This window comes from Salvelinus fontinalis, chromosome 14 (assembly GCF_029448725.1).
Source record: "Salvelinus fontinalis isolate EN_2023a chromosome 14, ASM2944872v1, whole genome shotgun sequence".
Taxonomy (NCBI): Eukaryota; Metazoa; Chordata; class Actinopteri; order Salmoniformes; family Salmonidae; genus Salvelinus; species Salvelinus fontinalis.
Window position 1 is genome coordinate 30242634 of NC_074678.1, and position 20491 is coordinate 30263124.

The following is a 20491-nucleotide window of genomic DNA, read 5'->3' on the forward strand; positions in this document are numbered from 1 at the left end:
TCCTTGGTAAAATAGCCCTTACACAGCCTGGAGGTGTGTTGCGTCATTGTCCTGGTGAAAAATAAATGATAGTCTCACTAAGCCCAAACCAGATTGGATGGCGTATCGCTGCAAAATGCTGTGGTAGCCATGCTGGTTAAATGTGCCTTGAATTCTAAATAAATCATAGAAAGTGTCACCAGCAAAGCACCCCCACACCATAACACCTCCTCCTCCATGCTTTATGGTGGGAAATACACATGCGGAGATCATCCGTTCACCCACACCGCGTCTCACAGTGTTTGGAACCAAAAATCTCACATTTCCACCGGTCTAATGTCCATTGCTTGTGTTTCTTGGCACAAGCAAGTCTCTTCCTCTTATTGTTGTCCTTTAGTAGTGGATTCTTTGCAGAAATTTGACCATGAAGGCCTGAATTACACAGTCTCCTCTGAACAGTTGATGTTGAGATGTGTCTGTTACTTGTACTCTGTGAAGCATTTATTTGGCCTGCAATTTCTGAGGCTGGTAACACTATTGAACTTATTCTCTGCAGCAGAGGTAACTCTAGGTCTTCCTTTCCTGTGGTGGTCTTCGTGAGAGCCAGTTTCATCATAGCGCTTGATGGTTTTTGCGACTACACTTGAAGAAACTTTCAAAGTTCTTGAATTTTCCATATTGACTGACCTTCATGTCATTTCTCTTTGCGACAGTTAATAACTAATCCAATCTCTGAACTGTGTTAAAATGAAATACAATGCCTTCAGAAAGTATTCATACCCCTTGACTTATTCCACATTTTGTTGTGTTACAGCCTGAATTAAAAATGTATTAAATTGATATTTTCTGACCTAACTACACACAACACTCAATAATGACAAAGTGAAAACATGTTTCTAAACATTTTTGCACATTTCTTGAAAATGAAATACAGAAATATCTCATTCACATAACTATTCACACCCGAGTCACTACTTTGTAGAACCACCCTTGGGCGACGATTACTGCTGTTTCTTTTTGGGTCTCTAAGAGCTTTTATTCTTAACATAATCTATTCAAGCTCTGTCAAGTTGATTGTTGATCATTGCTAGACAGCCATTTTCAAGTCTGCCATAGATTTAAGTCAAAACTATAACTATGCCACTCAGGAACATTCAATGTGGTCTTGGTAAGCAACTCCAGTGTAGATTTGGCCTTGTGTTCTAGGTTATTGTCCGGCTGAAAGGAGATTTCTTCTCTCCGTATCGGTTGGAAAGCAGACTGAAGCAGACTCTAGGATTTTGCATGTTTATAGCTGTATTCTGTTTTTTAATTTTTTTTAAACCTTCCCTAGTCCTTGCCGATGACAAATGCCCATAACGTGATGCAGCACCGCCATGCTTGAAAATATCAAGGGTGGTCCTCAGTGATGTGTTGTGTTGATTTGCCCCAAACATAATGCTTTGTATTCAGGACCAAAAGTTCATTTCTTTGCCACATTTTTTGCAGTAAGTGAGTTGTTGCAAACAGGATGCATGTTTTGGAATATTTTAATCTGTTCAGGCTTCCATCTTTTCACTCTGCCGTCATTTAGGTTAGTCTTTGAGGAGTAAATAAAATGTTGTTGATCCATCCTCCGTTCTCATATCACAACCATTAAACTCTGTAACTGTTTGAAAATCACCATTGGCCTCATGGTGAAATCACTGAGCAGTTTCCTTCCTCTCCGGCAACTGAGTTAGGAAGGACGCCTGTATCTTTGTAGTGACTGGGTGTGTTGATACACCATCCAAAGTGTAATTAATAACTTCACCATGCTCGAAAGTATATTCAGCGTCTGCTTTTTTTTTTTTTTACAGATCTACCTTTCGTTTCCCTCTTTGCTAGATATTGAAAAACCTCCCTGGTCATTGTGGTTGAATCTATGCTTTACATTCACTACTCTATTGAGGGACCTTACAGATAATTGTATATGTGTGGTACAGAGATGGGGTAGTTATTCAAAAATCATGTTAACCACTATTAATAAACACGGAACGAGTCCAAGGAACTTATGTGATTTGTAAAGTAAAGTTTTACTCCTGACCTTATTTAGGCTTGCCATAACAAAGGGGTTGAATACTTATTGACTCAAGACATTTCAGCTGTTAATTTAAAAAAAAATCTACAAACAAAATTCCCCTGTCATTATGAGGTATTGTATGTAGATCAGTGACACATAATCTAAATTCAGTACATTTTAAATTCTGGCTATAACAACAAAATGTGGAAAAAGTAAAGGGGTGTGAATACTTTCTGAAGACACTGTACATGTAAGATAACTTATTGCTTGGGTTGGTGTTTCTACACAGTGTTATCTTTTAATATGAAATATTCAAGCTATACCATAGGACAAATTAATAGAAATTGTTTTATGTCTGTAATTAGAGAAATTAAGTGGGGGGAGGGGCAGGACTAATGATTAAACAGAAAGCAAAGCATCTCATGAAATGTGTGAGAAATTATCCTAATGTGACATATATCCGACTTTAATGCAAACCAAATTTGGCTCTGTTGTTTAAAAAAAAAACATTTTTATTTAACTAGGCAAGTCAGTTAAGAACAAATTCTTATTTACAATGACGGCCTAGGAACAGTGGGTTAAATGCCTTGTTCAGGGGCAGAACGAAAGATTTTTACCTTGTCAGCTCGGGGATTCGATCTTACAAACTTTCGATTACTAGTCCAACGCTCTAACCACTAGGCTACCTGTAATAAGAAGTTTCCCAGAATTAGTTTACGTTTGCAGAAAATTGCAAAAGGCTAGTACTTTTATCTAGCTGAATTTCATTTGAGCGTAAGCAAAAACCCCTCATACATTATTGGATACGTTCCATCACTAGGAGAAATAGCATAATGCACTGCAAATTCTATACATGTTAATAATACATAGACATCCACCTGCTTTCAGATAAAATTAGTTTAATTTTCTGTTGCCCAGTGCCTGGTTGCCTTTCATAAATTACTTATGCACAGCCATTATTAAAATAGAGGGAAAGCAAATTAGAAAGTCTTCCTATCTCCACTGGATTTAGCCAAGGCAGGGCTGTAGCTAACACAGTCAGCATTTCTCTCTGAAATTCTGCTCTCCTGAAAATCCTCCCCTCATCTCTGCATTTCAATTTTGTTGTAGGAGCAGTGACCCTGTGTTTACTAAATTTACCTAAATCGTTTTACGATCACAAGTGTAATGGAATTTTCAGACTTCTTCAATGTGTGTATTAGAATGTATTTGTTGCTGGACTCAAACTTATTTTTGCTGTACAACGTGTCCTCTGTTGTTGCAAGAGACAATAGCAAAAGCGCAATGGTTGAAAGATATCAATCTGAAATGGAACCTGGAACGCTTGTAGCTCTGCAGAGGATAATAATAACTTGTTAGAAAAATAATAAGTGTTGGAATGGGGTCAGATTCAGAGTGCTTTACAAGCATTACATTGAAATATGATTATTTTAGAAAAACTCCTCTGTAGTCAAGTTAACATTGGGTGGTACGAGTTGTACATTTCCTTTGGTTACAGTTAAAGGCCTAAACAGTGAAGGCCTGTTGGAGTGCGGGTTTGATTGAACAACTGCCTGGAGGTAGATATGCTGGGGTTAAAAAGCTTTCAATTCATAATTATCGAAGAACTTAAAGGCACTTCCATTTACTTTTCATTTTCAACCTCATCCATATTGTCATGCTCTAGGAATTCAATGTAATACTTTTATTTTAAACTGAAATACTTTTTTTGGACATTAATTTAAAACGTGTCATCTCTGCATGTTCAACTGTCTGATTGCCCCATGACAAAATGACTTCATAGAAATGGAAGTTCCGTTTTGAAAAGGACCACTGGTTTTTCCATCTATGAGTCAAAGAAAAGGAATGAATGATTCTCAAATGCAAAAAATCTGCAGTTTCATCAAAAGCAGTCAGGTCTGCCTTTAAGCCAGAGCCTAGTGTCATCACTGAGGCCTTTTCTTAATTGGATTTGCTGAACTCCTGCGATTTCTCTCCTCCACCCTCTCTAACCTTCTTTTGAAAAAGGTCAAAGGTAATCGAGGAGAGGCAGTGAGGAGAGGGAACATGGACGAAAATGTGCTTGCATAGAATGAGACTCCTTCTCCACTCACACGTCATGGTTTGACTTAATGACGCCAGTGTCAGAAGTGACTTCGAAGCAGGTTAGGAGAATTTACGCAGCAAGTTAAGAGAATTAACATAACATAGCAGGTTAGGACAATTAGATTAAGGTTAGGAAAAGGGTTAAGCTGATGATACACTAGCAATTTGTCAGGCAATATTGCCGAGCAATGTTGCTGGCAACGGAGTGGGGTATGAGACACTGAAGCAATGATCAGCAATGAGTACCATGGACATGAATAATAGGGCAAAATACAGTAACTTAAAACTCAATTTCCCTATTTATTTAATCATCACTTCCAGCACGTTGGGCTCCTGAGTGGCGGTCTAAGGCACTGCATCTCAGTGCAAGAGGTGTCACTACAGTCCTAGTTCGAATCCAGACTGTATCACATCCAACCGTGTTTGGGAGTTCCATAGGGCGGCGAACATTTGGCCCAGCGTCGTCCAGGTTTGGCCGGGGTAGGCCGTCATTGTAAATAAGAATTTGTTCTTGACTGACTTGCCTAGTTAAATAAATAAAATACATGTTGATGCCTGTTGATTGTTGTACTGGAAATTATCAGCAAACAAGCAACAATGAGGTGTTGCCCCTGTGCCCCCTTGCCCCTGCCCTGTGCATTCACTCAACCTACTGCCAGTCAAGTCAATGCAGACATAATTAGATTTAGCAAACATTTTACTTCACAATTCTAAGCTAGAAAGTGTAAATGATATTCATTCAGCTAGCCAGCTAGTATAAAATAACAAAACGAAAAATGAAATGGAAAATCTACATGGCTAGCTAGCAAATTAGCTTGTTTGTCCCATTGATTTAGTATGGTTTCGATTAGCATGGGTTAATTGATTAGCCTACACCCCAGTGTGGATATTTTCATCAGTTATTGAGCACAGTATGTATGTGTTAACGTATCCTGATCAAATACTGCAGTGCGGAAACATTTGAGACGTGAATGGCCAATATTTCACTCCAAAACAGGAGTTGATTTTCTCAAAAACTTTTCTCAAAGATTTTCTCAAAAATCTCAAAAGATTTCAGCTCAAAAACCTAAGCCATGTTTTCACAAATATATTCAAAATGGCAGACTGATCACATTACCAATATCTGCGCTCTGTAAAATGTGTATGTAAAATGTATATGTATAATGTATATTTATAATGTATATGTATAATGTATATAATGTATGTATATGTAGCAGAAAAGCTGAAAAAAAGAAGAAGATATCTGTCCTCCGAAGAAGGGGGGTGGTGGATAGGTTAATAAAAATAAATATATATATATACACTACCATTCAAAAGTTTGGGGTCACTTAGAAATGTCCTTGTTTTTGAAAGAAAGGCACATTTTCTGTCCATTAAAATAACATCAACTTGATCAGAAATACAATACATTGTTAATGTTGTAAATAACTATTGTAGCTGGAAACGGCTGATTTTTTATGCAATATCTACATAGGCGTACAGAGGCCCATTATCAGCAACCATCACTACTGTGTTCCAATGGCACACTGTGTTAGCTAATCCAAGTTTATAATTTTAAAAGGCTAATTGATCATTAAAAAAAACTTTTTAAATTATGTTAGCACAGCTGAAAACTATTGTTCTGATTAAAGAAGCAATAAACTGGCCTTCTTTAGACTAGTTGAGTATCTGGAGCATCAGCATTTGTGGGTTCAATTACAGGCTCAAAATGGCAAGAAACAAAGAACTTTCTTCTGAAACTCGTCAGTCTATTCTTGTTCTGAGAAATTAAGGTTATTCCATGCAAGAAATTGCCAAGAAACTGAAGATATCGTACAACTCTGTGTACTACTCCCTTCACAGAACAGCACAAACTGGCACTAACCAGAGTAGAAAGATGAGTGGGAGGCCCCGGTGCACAACTGAGCAAGAGGACAAGTACATTAGTGACTAGTTTGACATACAGACGCCTCATAAGTCCTCAACTGGCATCTCATTAAATTGTACCGCAAAACACTAGTCTCAACGTCAATCAATCAAATTTATTTATAAAGCCCTTCGTACATCAGCTGATGTCACAAAGTGCTGTACAGAAACCCAGCCTAAAACCCCAAACAGCAAGCAATGCAGGTGTAGAAGCACAGTGGCTAGGAAAAACTCCCTAGAAAGGCCAGAACCTAGGAAGAAACCTAGAGAGGAACCAGGCTATGAGGTGTGGCCAGTCCTCTTCTGGCTGTGCTGGGTGGAGATTATAACAGAACATGGCCAAGATGTTCAAATGTTCATAGATGACCAGCAGGGTTGAGTGTCTCCCTTGATCCTAGGTCCTATCAGAGTTGTGCAGACTCAGCACAACTGAGCTTTGGATGAATACCCAGATTTAAAGAGGAGTCCATAATTTGCCTTCTAATGATCATGATATTTTCCTCAAAGAAGTTCATTAATTTATCACTGAAGTGAAAGCCATCCTCTCTTGAGTAATGCTGCTTTTTAGTTAGCTTTGCGACAGTATCAAAAATACATTTAGGATTGTTCTTATTTTCAATTCAGTTGGAAAAATAGTCAACAGTGACAAGGTGATTCCAGGATGCTGGCCAGTGTCTGTGTTCTTTTGCCCATCTTAATCTTTTCTTTTTATTGGCCAGTCTGAAATATGGCTTTTTCTTTGCAACTCTGCCTAGAAGGCCAGCATCCCGGAGTCGCCTCTTCACTGTTCACTTTTGCTGTGCACAGTAGTACACAGAAAAACTATCAGTTTCTCTGGTTTTACTATTTATAGGTATGTGTTTGGGTAAAATTTGAATTTTTGTTTTATTCTATAAACTACTGACAACCTTTCTCCCAAATTCCAAATAAAAATAGTAATTTAGAGCATTTATTTGCAGAAAATGACAACTGGTCAATAACGCAAGCAAATAAAAAAGTTCATTTTCCTTTTTAAACAACACAATACTAATGTTTTAAATAAGGAAGAGTTCAGAAATCAATATTTGGTGGAATAACCCTGATTTTTAATCACAGCTTTCCTGCGTCTTGGCATGCTTTCCACGAGTCTTTCACATTGATGTTGGGTGACTTTATGCCACTCCTGGGGCAAAAATTCAAGCAGCTCGGCTTTGTTTGATTACTTGTGACCATCCAACTTCCTCTTGATCACATTCCAGAGGTTTTCAATGGGGTTCAGGCTTGGAGATTGGGCTGGCCATGACAGGGTCTTGATCTGGTGGTCCTCCATCCACACATTGATTGACCTGGCTGTGTGGCATGAAGCATTGTCCCGCTGGAAAAACCAATCCTCAGAGTTGGGGAACATTGTCAGAGCAGAAGGAAGCAAGTTTTCTTCCAGGACAACCTTGTATGTGGCTTGATTCATGCGTCCTTCACAAAGACAAATCTGCCTGATTCCAGCCTTGCTGAAGCCCCCCTAGATCATCACCGATCCGCCACCAAATTTCACAGTGGGTGCGAGACACTGTGGCTTGTAGGCCTCTCCAGCCATGCATACACCCCAGTAAAATAACGATTTAATCAATTTTAGAATATGGCTGTAATGTAACAAAATGTGGAATTTTTTGCAGAATGCACTGTGTATATACAGTATATACAAAAGTATGTGGACACCCCTTTAAATTAGTGGATTTGGCAATTTCAGCCACACCCGTTGCTGTCAGGTGTATAAAATCGAGCATACAGTCATGCAATCTCCATAAATAAACATTGGTAATAGAATGAAGAGCTCAGTCACTTTCAAGTGGCACCGTCATAGGATGCCACATTTCCAAGCTGTTATTGTGAAGTCGAAACGTCTAGGAGCAACAACGGCTCAGCCACGAAGTGGTAGGCCACACAAGCTCACAGAATGGGACCACCGAGTGCTGAAGCGCATAACGTGCAAACAAAGTCTATGCTTGGTGGCAAGGATTACTCATGTAATTACACTGTAATAAGGACCCCGTGAAATGAAGTGTTTAACAACTCTTCGGCGAAGGACTCAGGTAGGATACACATAGCCACCTTTCATCGAGGATAGTTAACGAGGAGGGGTGGACACTTCCGTTTGCCTACTAATGAATTGACATCTCCTCGACCACTTATTAGTTTCCGGGTCACAGCTTAGAGAGGGTGGAGAACGCCCTTACAAAAAAAGATTGCAGTCGACAGTGGTATTTTGAATGAAGTAATTGCAGAAAAACTGCAGTTGAACTTCAGTTATACTGCACTCTAGTAAGACAAAAAATAATAATTGGACGCAGTATTTGCAGCATACTGCAGTTATATTGCACTCTAACTGCAGTGTAATGGAGATATACGGCACTTTTTTCTTAAGGGCGGACTTTTACCCAAATGAGAAAAGGCCTTAGACTCATCCAAGGACTTAAGGTCCTTCAGACAAAAAGGCTTAACCTGTTTATTCCCAAGGGAAACAGAGAAAAATGCTTAGTAAATCAAATGACCTGAGAGGAACAATGAATAAATGCAAAATAGAAGCATGTCCAAGCCCAATGAAGAAACGTCAGCTGACTGTCTATCAAACTAATTAGCCCCAAAACCTTTGTCGTTTTTGTCAGTTGATGCAAGACAAGACGGGCCTTTACTCTTCGGCTGTGCAAACAGTACACATTTGGAGAGCGGTGGGGGAAATGCATTACCGCCATGGACCGTGGCACTACATTAGCAGAGAGCCTATGAATGTGTTCACTAACGTGATGCAACGAAAAGGTCTTTGTGAGTTTCTGTGGGGAGATGAACCAGAGTTCATTGTCATGCATACACTACAAACTGGTCTCAGAGCGTTTCGTATTATTCTGAACGGAAATCCAAGACACTCCATCAGGGCCAGTCCTTGCCGTTCTGCCTCCATAGGCTCTCATTAAGCAAGATTACGGAGAAAATACAGTCCATGCTTACTGAGGTGTAGCCTACAGTGTTGTCTGAAATTTAATTTTATGAATGACAATTTATGTGGTAAGCCTACCGTTTGTAAAACACAAATAAAAGACGTTGGCTCGTGCTTACTGTGGTGTTGCCTACCACGTCGGCCTGCAATGAAATTTTATGAATGCACATACATGTGGTAGGCCCACCGTTTGTGAAAAAAAAGGGCCATTGCATTGGCTTTAATAGTCCTGATTCCTGTGAATAATCAATGTGGCTATTTAAGCTCTGAATATTAGCTAGCCAACTTTACCAGGAGTTATCGCAAGCCTATTTGCAATGTGTTTACACAGTAGGAAATGCAGAAGTATTTTCTTTTTCACTATGATCAGCCTGACAAAAATGTAGGATACAAACTTGAAACCACTGATCATGACAGTGGGGTGAAACTCCTGGACAACAGTTGTTATTGTCCATTCCATATTGTTATTGTCCATTCCATATATTTTTAGGATATGTTGTTTGTTAACATGACAGATCATTTTGTATTTTAATGAGTGCTATTTAGGTAATGCTATTTGATCGGAAAAACCTGCATGATGTAAAAAGTGTCAGTCTCATTACATTGTCATACCGTTTATTTCCAGCCTGTAGGCTACAGAAAAGGCCACATACTCTTTCCACCATATCCTATATCTGCGACATGATTTATGTTGGGGTTTTTTACGCAACGTTGGTGGAGCACTGCAGAGATGCGTCTCTCCAACAGAACCCTGGAGAGGTGTGCTGGGAATGGACACGCAAAATATTTTGAGCACCAGCCTTTGACAAAGTGGGCACTTCTTACCGAAGGGCGGCATCAGTGCTCAACTAAAAAGCTCATATGCCACTGGTTGAAAGAAATTGTCATTGTTTTGGGCATAATTATGTGAGGTTTTATGTGTTGTTGTTGGTGGTCTTGGTCAGCTTAAATCAGAAAATGCTGCTCTCGTCAATCTAGTGCCATGCACTCTATTTAGTATGAGATTGTTTCGGATTGTATGTATTAATTTGTGGATGTCCATCAACCATTTCGTATGGCACATTACGAATTTGCAAAACGTATGATATGTTACGAATTTCAAATTTGTTGTGGCTAACGTTAGCTAGGCCAGTGTTAAGGTTAGGAGTTAGTTTAAAGGGTTAAGGTTAGGGTTAGCTAATATGCTAAGTAGTTGCAAAGTAGCTAAAAAGTAGTAAGTAGTTGCAAAGTCGCTAATTAGGTAGAATGTTAAAGTTGTCTGTGATGAGATTCGGAAAAAGGCAACCTTTCGGTTGCTCGACGTTTGCGAAATACGCCCACCAGTGGAGGCTCCTCAGAAGAGGAAGGGGAGGATCATCCTCCTTAGTGAATTTCATAAAAATAAAAATTGGAAAACATTTTTTAAATCTTACTTTTTAGATAACACTATACTAAATATATTTGCATGTCACCAAATAATTGATTAAAACACTGTTTTGCAATGAAGATTTACAGTAGCCTCAACAGCACTCTGTATGGTAGCACCATGGTGTTGCCGGAGGACAGCTAGCTTCCGTCCTCCTCTGGGTACATTGACTTCAATACAAAACCTAGGAGGCTCATGGTTCTCACCCCCTTTCATAGACTTACACAGTAATTATAACAACTCCCGAAGGACGTCCTCCAACCTGTCAGAGCTTTTGCAGCATGAACTGACATGTTGTCCACCCAATCAAAGGATCAGAGAATTAATCTAGTACTGAAAGCATAAGCCACAGCTAGCTAGCACTGCAGTGCATAAAATGTGCTGAGTAGTTGACTCAAATAGAGAGAAAGACAATAGTTGGACAGTTTTGAACCAATTAATTGATTCAAAAATGAAGGAAAAGCAAGAGAGAGAGTAATTTTTTCCCCCTTTCAGTTTCACTTACTTCTATGAATGTGAACTGTTTACACGTGATCAGGGGTGTATTCATTTAGCTGATTCTTTGAAAACCATTTATTAAACGGAACGAAACAGGGATAAACATATCTGATTTTGGCCAATAGAAACTTGTTTGCAACTGTTGGACTAATGAGTACACACTAGATATGCTAGATGAAGGCAAGAGTGTGCAAACCTACTATGTTGTAAATTTTCATTCATAGGCATAGGGAAAATTCAAGTATCATGTAGTAGCCTAAACCTATCGATTTTACGTTGAATAGGGTAAATGGAATATGAATGACAGTCATCCAATATGCTGTAATAGAAATAAGGCCATGCACATGAAAAAAAAATTTGTCCTCTCTCTTCATAAACTGCACCGGCCGCTAGACAGACATGCTTTTATCTTCCCACTGACGCCCACCCATCCAACCTCCTTCCGTTTTTGCCTTAAGAAACCTTCTGTCTTATGTAACCATACCAAATGTAACATATAATGCTAATCTGAGTGTCCCGGATATACATTTACTATGTTACGTCTAGTCTATGAGAACAGGCTGTGCATGCACATCTCCAGCATCTTAAATGCCGCTAGAGACATGCTTTTACCTAACCCCCACTGAGACTGGAACAATGGAGTGCTAGGTGGAATTTCATTTTAATTTGAACATAGCCCATTGATTGGCACAATGCCCACTCCTCACACTATGATGTCTCCCCCTACCTCAATCTCTTTGCTTAGAATGCAATATTGCCATTGTGGGACCCAGAGAATGAGTTGACAGTGTACAATCAAGGTTACTGCTGTCAAAAGGTTAATGACTATTATGACTTTATAAGACCCCGATGTGACCCAGTGTTTTCAGATAACATTTGTTAAGTGAATTAAGTGGTTAAAATATTACGTTCTCTGATGAATTGAGATGGAGAAAAGCTTACCTTTGTCATCACTAGAAGACACATATTACTCTCATAAAATCTCATTTTCAATCTATTTTTACTATTAAGGTTAGACAAGTGTAGCGTGAAGTAAATATAAATGTCATAACTGTGGAGGACAGAGGAAAAATTATACTAAAATAATTGGGCGGACTATCTAGTTGTTTCACTATTTTTATAATTGGCCACACAGTACTTCAAAAAACTGTGTGCAGAGCTAGTGTTGTACTGCCCTCCAGTGGAAAGTATCAAAAGTGCATGTTTTCAGTTGAGCTCGCCACTGGGTCATATTACACTGAACAAAAATATAAACGAAACATGCAACAATTTCAAAGATTTTACTGAGTTACAGTTCATATAAGGAAATCAGTCAATTGAAATTAATTAATTAGGTCCTAATATATGGATTTCACATGACTGGGACTACAGATACGCATCTGTTGGGGCTCCCGAATGGAGCAGCAATCTAAGGCACTGCATCTCAGTGCACGAGGCGTCACTACAGAACCTGGTTCAATTCCAGGCTGTATCACAACCGGCCGTGATTGGGAGTCCCATAGGGCGGTGCACAATTGGTCCAGCGTCGTCTGGGTTAGGCCGTCATTGTAAATAAGAATTTGTTCTTAACTGACTTGCCTAGTTTAATAAACGTAAAATAAAAATACCTTTAAAAAAGTAGGATGTGGATCAGAAAACCAGTCAGTATCTGGTGTGACCACCATTTGCCTCATGCAGAGTGAGAAATCTATTTCATATAGAGTTGATCAGGCTGTTGATTGTGGCCTGTGGAATGTTGTCCCACTCTTCAATGAGCAACGTTGCTGGATATTGGTGGGAACTGGAACACGGGGTCATAGACGTCAATCCAGAGCATTCCAAACATGCTCAATGGGTGACATGTCTGGTGAGTATGCAGGTCATGGAAGAACTGGGACATTTTCAGCTTCCAGGAATTGTGTACAGACCCTTGCAACATGGGGCCATGCATTATCATGCTGAAACATGAAGTGATGGTGGCAAATTAATTGCACAATGGGCCTCAGGATCTCATCAAGGTCTCTCTTTGTATTCAAATTGCCATCAATAAAATGCAATTGTGTTCTTTATCCGTAGCGTGTGCCTGATCATTCCATAACCCCACCACGAGGCACTCTGTTGACAACATTTACATCAGCAAACCGCTAGCCCACATGACACGATAAACGCCCGGTACAGTTGAAACCAGAATTCATCCATGAAGAACACACTTCTCCAGCTTGCCAGGGGCCATCGAAGGTGAGCATTTGCTCAGTGATGTTGGTTATGACGCCAAACTGCAGTCAGGTCAAGACCCTGATGAGGACGACGAGCACGCAGATCACGCAGATGAACTTCCCGGAGACGGTTTCTGACAGTTTGTGCAGAAATTCTTTGGTTGTGAAAACCCACAATTTCATCAGCTGTCCAGGTGGCTGGTCTCAGACGATCCAGTAGGTGAAGAAGACAGACGTGGAGGTCCTGGGCTAGCATGGTAACATGTGGTCTGCAGTTGTATGTACCGCCAAATTCCCCAAAACAACGTGAAGGCGGTTTATGGTTGAGAAATTTACATTCAATTATTTTGCAAAAGCTCTGGTGGACATTCCTGCAGTCAGCATACCAATTGCACACTCCCTCAAAACTTGAGACATCTGTGGCATTGGGTTGTGTGACAAAACTGCACATTTTAGAAGGGCCTTTTATTGTTCACAGCACAAGATGCACCTTTGTAATGATTATGCTGTTAAATCAGCTTCATGATATGCCACACCTGTCAGGTGGATGGATTATCTTGGAAAAGGAAAAATGCTCACTAACAGAGATGCAAACAATACATTTGAGAGAAATAAGCTTTTTGTGCATGTGGAACATTTCTGGGATCTTTTATTTCAGCTCATGAAACAAGACCAACACTTCACATGTTGCGTTTATATTTTTGTTCAGTATACATCTGTATTTCATAACATCAGGTAAAAACATGCAAACGGTCATGTGAGATGAAAGGTTTTCAAATGTAGGATTAATAGCACACTGCATACATAAAATGTGATTCCAATAAAGAAGTGCACTTAAGGCAAAAATAAGTAAATTAATGGAAAGACATGACCACCACAGAGTAAACAGTGCATAACATGATTAGAGTTAAAGGGATCAGTTTATTAAAACATTAGTACATTTAAGGGTGATAGATTTGACGGACTAAAGAGCTGTGCCTGTGAATTAGTGAGTAATCCCTTGTAACAAGATGAACTAAAAACATGTCTAACTGATGTGCAGTATAGTGATTGAAGACGTTGAAGTTAAGCTGTAAATAAGCCACTTTGGCTGTTGACATGAAAGTTGTGCTCTTTGCAAGGATGCTGTGTCCAGTTATTAAATCATGCAATTTTACATAAATTAGCTTACCAATATGCCATTGGGTTTAAGTTAGTCTCAACACTGAAGCGAGATACAAGAAATGTAACAGTAAGATCCATACAAAGCTATAGAACCCTTTCTACGTTTGCAAACATTGCCGCACATGTGCGATGCATGCAAGTTGGTGGAAGACCAAGGGGGAACGTAAACAAAAAGAAAATCGCTATTTACATGTAGTTTATTACGTTTACATTTAAGTCATTTAGCAGACGCTCTTATCCAGAGCGACTTACAAATTGGTGCATTCACCTTATGATATCCAGTGGAACAACCACTTTACAATAGTGCATCTAACTCTTTTAAGGGGGGAGGGGGGTTAGAAGGATTACTTTATCCTATCCTAGGTATTCCTTAAAGAGGTGGGGTTTCAGGTGTCTCCGGAAGGTGGTGATTGACTCCGCTGACCTGGCGTCGTGAGGGAGTTTGTTCCACCATTGGGGTGCCAGAGCAGCGAACAGTTTTGACTGGGCTGAGCGGGAACTGTACTTCCTCAGAGGTAGGGAGGCGAGCAGGCCAGAGGTGGATGAACGCAGTGCCCTTGTTTGGGTGTAGGGCCTGATCAGAGCCTGAAGGTACGGAGGTGCCGTTCCCCTCACAGCTCCGTAGGCAAGCACCATGGTCTTGTAGCGGATGCAAGCTTCAACTGGAAGCCAGTGGAGAGAGCGGAGGAGCGGGGTGACGTGAGAGAACTTGGGAAAGTTGAACACCAGACGGGCTGCAGCGTTCTGGATGAGTTGTAGGGGTTTAATGGCACAGGCAGGGAGCCCAGCCAACAGCGAGTTGCAGTAATCCAGACGGGAGATGACAAGTGCCTGGATTAGGACCTGCGCCGCTTCCTGCGTGAGGCAGGGTCGTACTCTGCGAATGTTGTAGAGCATGAACCTACAGGAACGGGTCACCGCCTTTTTTATGAGTGCATTTCACACTACTTTAGTATTATCATTGGATTAAGGCTCGTATGAATGTCCTGCTTAATATGTTTGTGTCATCGCAAATCAACTGCATTTTACTTTTAAAAAAGCACTTCAACCAGTAAAATGGCTCTTTGGCTAGCTTTTGCTACAACTGGAATCAATGAGCGTTAGCATTCTAGCTAACAAACTGCTGCATCCAAAATTATTTTTCAAAGATCACAGCCAAATATAATCATAGCCACTATTTAAGCAAGAATCAAAACATAATTGTAAGGGTATGAGAACCCACAAGTTATTTTGTTTAGAAGTAATAAAAACAAAGCTAGGCTGTTGAACGGGCACAGACAGCGATGGCTTTCTTACTGCCGCCAAGAGTTGCGAATATCTGTGCATTACGTCAGTGTGTCATGTACTGAAAAAGGGTCTATAGAACAGCATTAGCACACATTCTTATAAGCAAATATCTGGTTCGAAGTTGGATTTACACAAAATATCCACATTAATGCTTAAACCAAACAAATCAGGCTGGGAAATTCTGGCCAAAGCTCACAGACGATTTATTGAAAAGGATTCATATTGAAATTTGATATTTCAGTCATTGAATAACATCTTCTAATCTACTACCAGCAAATAGAAAGAAAAAAAATGCTCAATATATCTAATTTGTGAGTTTCCTGATACTAATACAGAGTTTATTGTACTTAGGAGGAAAATGAGTTAATGAGTTAAAGGTAGACTATCGCAATATCTACGGTGCTGCTCCTAACAATGTAATTTCACAGAGTCTACCTTTAATTGAAGCAAAATCATTTTCAAACTGCATGCCGACAGCAAATATCTTAACAGATCTTTCATTTGCTTTCTGGCACGTAAAAAGCATGTCCTTTCACAGAAAATACAATCTGATATGATATTAAGGCAGTGTAATTATCACAAAAACAGTAAACATTTCAGAGCACATTTTTTGATATCACCAATGCAAAATTGACAGCATTGGACACTAGAAATTTGTCCAACACTATAATAGCAATAGTTGATTTGTTCATTGTTATGAAATGAGATGGTTAAAGCATCTCGAAAAAGCTGAATTCACTTTTTCAGCTTGGAAGTATTTCTCCTTCTCAAACTGAGCTATTTGGCTGAAGATATCTAGGAGATTAGTTGACAGCTCTTTATTTCCTCCTGCAGATCCCTTACCATTCAGAGAGGCATCAGTGGAATACCTGTTATCCCTGCCATCAGACCTTCGGGTGGCCTTGTTTTTTACATCTCCTTGTTCTGTGCTACCATACCTCCCACTATCTGATCGTCTGTAACTCGATATGTGGGACTGTGACGTGAGGTCGTTGGCGTACCAGTCAGATTTGCAGGAATGCTCTGAGCTGGCAGATGACGACATTCTTCTGTGTTTGGCTTTCTCCAATGAGCTGAGAACTTCTTGTGGGATACTTTGATCCGCCTGGCCCTGGCTCTTCCAATGCCCCCTGGAGGCTTCCCTCTCATTCACCTCCTCATCACTGGTCTTGTCATCACGGACACCTTTCCCCTTGCTGCTCTCAGCTCGCTGAGGAGAGCTGTCAACAGGGTCATCTTCAAACCTACCTCTGCTGTTGTCCGGAGCATCTGTGGACACTAATGATAAAGAGTGATGTGAGCGGTGCCTGCCTTTGCTGTGGGGCTGACTATGCTCTTCAGTCCTCTCTGGCCCCTCAAACAGCCTGACCAAGCTACATTTCTGATCCAGGAAGGAGGTGGTGGTGTTGGGTGGGGCAGGGTACCATTCCTCAGACACACTCCTGTCGTCCCTGGATAAAACCTTCCGCTTGCGTTTCTCCCCTTGAGATGACCGTCTGTGTTTCCTCTTTTTTGTCTTTGACTTCCTGCACCATGAGGAGGAGTGGTCGGACGAAGAGGTGGAAGACAATGACGTTGATGAAGATATTGTCCGTTTCTTTTTCATTCTAGAGGGAGTTATAGCAAAAAAACTATGTAACTACAGAATCAAACTTAATGAAAATTAGCGACTTAAACGATGATTGATATTTAGCCAAATTAAATTACGTGTATGCATTTTGTTTTACAAGGCAACCGATGAGCTGACAGTTTACCTTCCTGATGTTGGATTGGTATGGATTTACCTTTTTTCTTCTTTTAAGATCTTACGCAATTTTTCTGCACTCATCTCCACATTCTTAACTTTTTCCGCTTCCTTTGCTGCTGCCTCTTCTCTCAGTTTGAGGGATTTCTTTAAAGAAGTCAGTTTTCATAGTAAAATTGCACCATATTTCAAAAATTCAAACATGGGAGGAAACCAGGAATGTGAAAAACGGCATGATCCAGAAATCATAATTAGAGGTAGAGAACAAATGGCAATTTTCCAGGTGAACAAAAAAAGTTTACATTTACCGCATTGAGACCAGGTCCAGCGTACCAACCATTTTCATTCCAGTAAGGTTGTTTGTTTCACCAATAGACACGCGACAATCAAGGCAGTCAGGCAGAGTCAAAGGGCAGGGTCCCAGATTGCAGACACGCACACAACAAAACACTTCATCAGTATTACAAAGGCTCCCTGTGTGTTACGCCAAACACACAAAAATGAGTGAACTTAACTGGCCCCTTTTCAAATATGTCAAGTAAACAGATAAAGTATCAGTTATATGAGGGTGTTAAAACAGTCAGAAGCAGACTTGCCAACCGAAGCATAGCTTCTTAAAATGGGAGACAAGTGGAATAGTTGGCATAACCCATGGAATGTACCAGCTCACCTGGATAAGTAGCTCTATTTTTCTCAATGCTTCCTTGGCATCTGGGAAGGAGTCTTTTAAGGCCAGAGCTTTTCTGTAGAGGCCCTCAGCTGTAACTAACTTTTGTTCCTTCTCCAGTCTAACAGAAGGAAACAAGTATTTTAGAGGAGTGGTTGTCACTTAGAAACACAGGATAATAAAGGAAGAGGGAAAACATTCCTACTTACTGGCCACCTCGCTCCACCAGGGTCTGGCATAGGTATTTCTTAGCATTTCTGTGGGTTGGGCAGCTTTCCAATGCCAGCTCAAAGTCTGTTATTGCCTTTAGCAAACTCCCTTTGTTGGCATAACTGGGAGAAGTCAACTGGCAGGTTTATATTAACTGCATGTAGGACAACTACATTTTATGTTAGAATTAAAAGCATTTAAAAAACCTGTGTTTAAACAGAAATAACTAGCAGAGTTGAGGCTGGGAGTGCTGACTACTACACGACATCATTATCAATAAAATTAGATGGATACTCACAGTGCACCACAAGGGCTTCCACATTGTTAGTGTCAATATTTAAGGCCTTATTATATTCATTCATTGCTTCAACGTGGCAACCAGATTTGAAGTGGTCCACACCAACCCTCACACTGTAACCCAGACATAACGTATATTGACAAAAACAAAGCACGATCAGTTCATGCATTCTGTAAATAGATTAGCACAGATCTAATCACCAGCTCCTCTGTTTTTCTCCAATATGCAATGGGAGTTAAAATGTCAGGCATACCATTTAAGAGCCCAGGACGCAGACTGCTTCTTTCGGATAATTGTGGCAAAGTCCTCCTCAAGGAAATGTTTGCTGTAAAGGAGCCCCAAAATACAGTCAAGTGCTGATAAAAGGGGGCTAGGGGTATCATTTTCTGGCAAGCGTGTCTGCTGAAGAGTGACAAAACAACAAGTTTGTCTTCTTACCTCTGTAGCCCTCTCATGAGTGAGGGAGGCTGTGTGTCACTGATCCCAATCTTCCCCAGGAGATACTCCACATTAGATGGGTTGGAGTATCCAATAGTATCCTCTAAAACCCTCTCATAGGTTTCAGTGTTGTCAATGGCAACCCTCACACTGCGACTGGGTAAAACAGTACAATGAACAAAGACAGCCTAAGTTCAAGCTGAACTATTTTTTACCATGTTTTCTGCCAACTAGAATATATCCGTCTTACCTGTATTGAAGTGGAAGATAATCTCTACTAAATCTCTACTAAACACTCCGAGCTTTAGGCTCATCAGGTTTAGGGCACGGGAGGTGGGCTGAAGTGAAATGGTTATCTTCTCATGGTATCGGTCAATATCCTTCACTCCAGCTAGAGCACAGCACATGGTATATGGGTCAGTTTGTTGACTTATCACAAAACTGCATTGTGAGCATGTTTACATTTCCAACACAGTTCGCTAGTGCAGTGTGCATTCACCTCTTATTAAATCGTTAATCTGATAGTACGATAGCGGATCGTCATGATTGCCATTAGAAGGTACATCTCTAAGGGGACACAGGGCCTGAGGAGAGAAAGAAAGCAGAGAGAGGTTAACATGTGCTCCTATTTCTTCAATAAAAAACACTGACCACCAGGCCAAAGCCACAAGCCTTACCGTGAGCTCCAGATCCTCTATGTCTCTCTCTAGTCCACCTGCCATGCAGATCAGTGTTACAAAGAAGCCAAAATCCCTGATGGAGTTGATTCTGCCTATCACAATATCCCCTCGCTCCATGTCCCTGTACAACAGATTCCTCTGCTCCTCAAATGACACTTCCATGAACTGCTCCAGAGGGGGCATGATGGCATAAGACTCTAGGAAAAGGATATTAGGCCAAACTCAGTACAATATGTTAATTTACCTCAATTTGAACTGCTCCACTAAAGCACTGTCCTCCCCTTCATATTTTCTGTAAAACATGGATATTAATGATCATGTACACATTTTCTGGAAATTTGCCATTGACAGTGTTGCCAACTTGGTGTTCCATTAGCTAAATCACTGTACTGTTCATTTAAAATTACATTTGATAGCTGGCCTTAGACAAGTCCAGTTCAATATCTTTGAAATCTGGATTTTCACTTTGTTCACATGAGAGATGGGTAAACGGGCTTTGTCCATGGTGAGACAAAGTCTGCCTCAGTAAATCTCTATCCATTTTCAGTTATTGGCATCAGAATTCAGCCCGATTAGCTAGTATGAACAACATCCTGTAACAGAAGAAAAACATGGCATAATAGCTTGCTACAGTAGCAGCTAGCCAAATAATGGACTAAAGGAGCCTAGCATTTCTCCATAGATTCCAAGGACCAGACATGTTCTGTTTAAATAAAAGGTGAGATGGCTCTGGATGCCAAAACAGCCAAATCAGGGATGGGCAACTCCAGTCCTCTGGGGCTGGAGTGGTGTCACACTTTCCCCCCTAGCAAACACAGCCGATTAAACAAATTGCATTCTAAACTGAAAATCATATGTTAATTATTGGGGTCAGGTGTGTTAGCTGTGGCTGGGCCAAAAGTGTGACACCAATCAGGTTGGTTG

The 20491-nt window shown here is 40.4% G+C and overlaps 2 protein-coding genes across 4 annotated transcripts in view; both read right to left on the bottom strand.

Annotated features, from left to right (window-relative positions):
* Positions 1-20491, bottom strand: part of fxr1 (FMR1 autosomal homolog 1) — a 53728-nt gene that overhangs the window by 32551 nt on the left and 686 nt on the right. For all 3 annotated transcript variants that reach the window (XM_055861281.1, XM_055861282.1, XM_055861280.1), the window contains exons 2-7: positions 19565-19764; positions 19387-19471; positions 19138-19278; positions 18888-19043; positions 18703-18774; positions 17945-18562 (exon numbers count right to left, since the gene is read on the bottom strand). The gene's annotated coding sequence lies outside the window, so the exon portion shown is untranslated. The remainder of the gene's footprint in view (positions 1-17944; positions 18563-18702; positions 18775-18887; positions 19044-19137; positions 19279-19386; positions 19472-19564; positions 19765-20491) is intronic.
* LOC129869308 (tetratricopeptide repeat protein 14-like) lies at positions 16225-19750 on the bottom strand. The gene is made up of 8 exons (XM_055943657.1): positions 19565-19750; positions 19416-19471; positions 18888-19043; positions 18703-18774; positions 18151-18273; positions 17945-18062; positions 17315-17421; positions 16225-17137 (listed from the first exon to the last, which is right to left on the bottom strand). The coding sequence occupies exons 1-8, from the start codon at positions 19748-19750 to the stop codon at positions 16225-16227; spliced, it is 1731 nt and encodes a 576-aa protein (XP_055799632.1).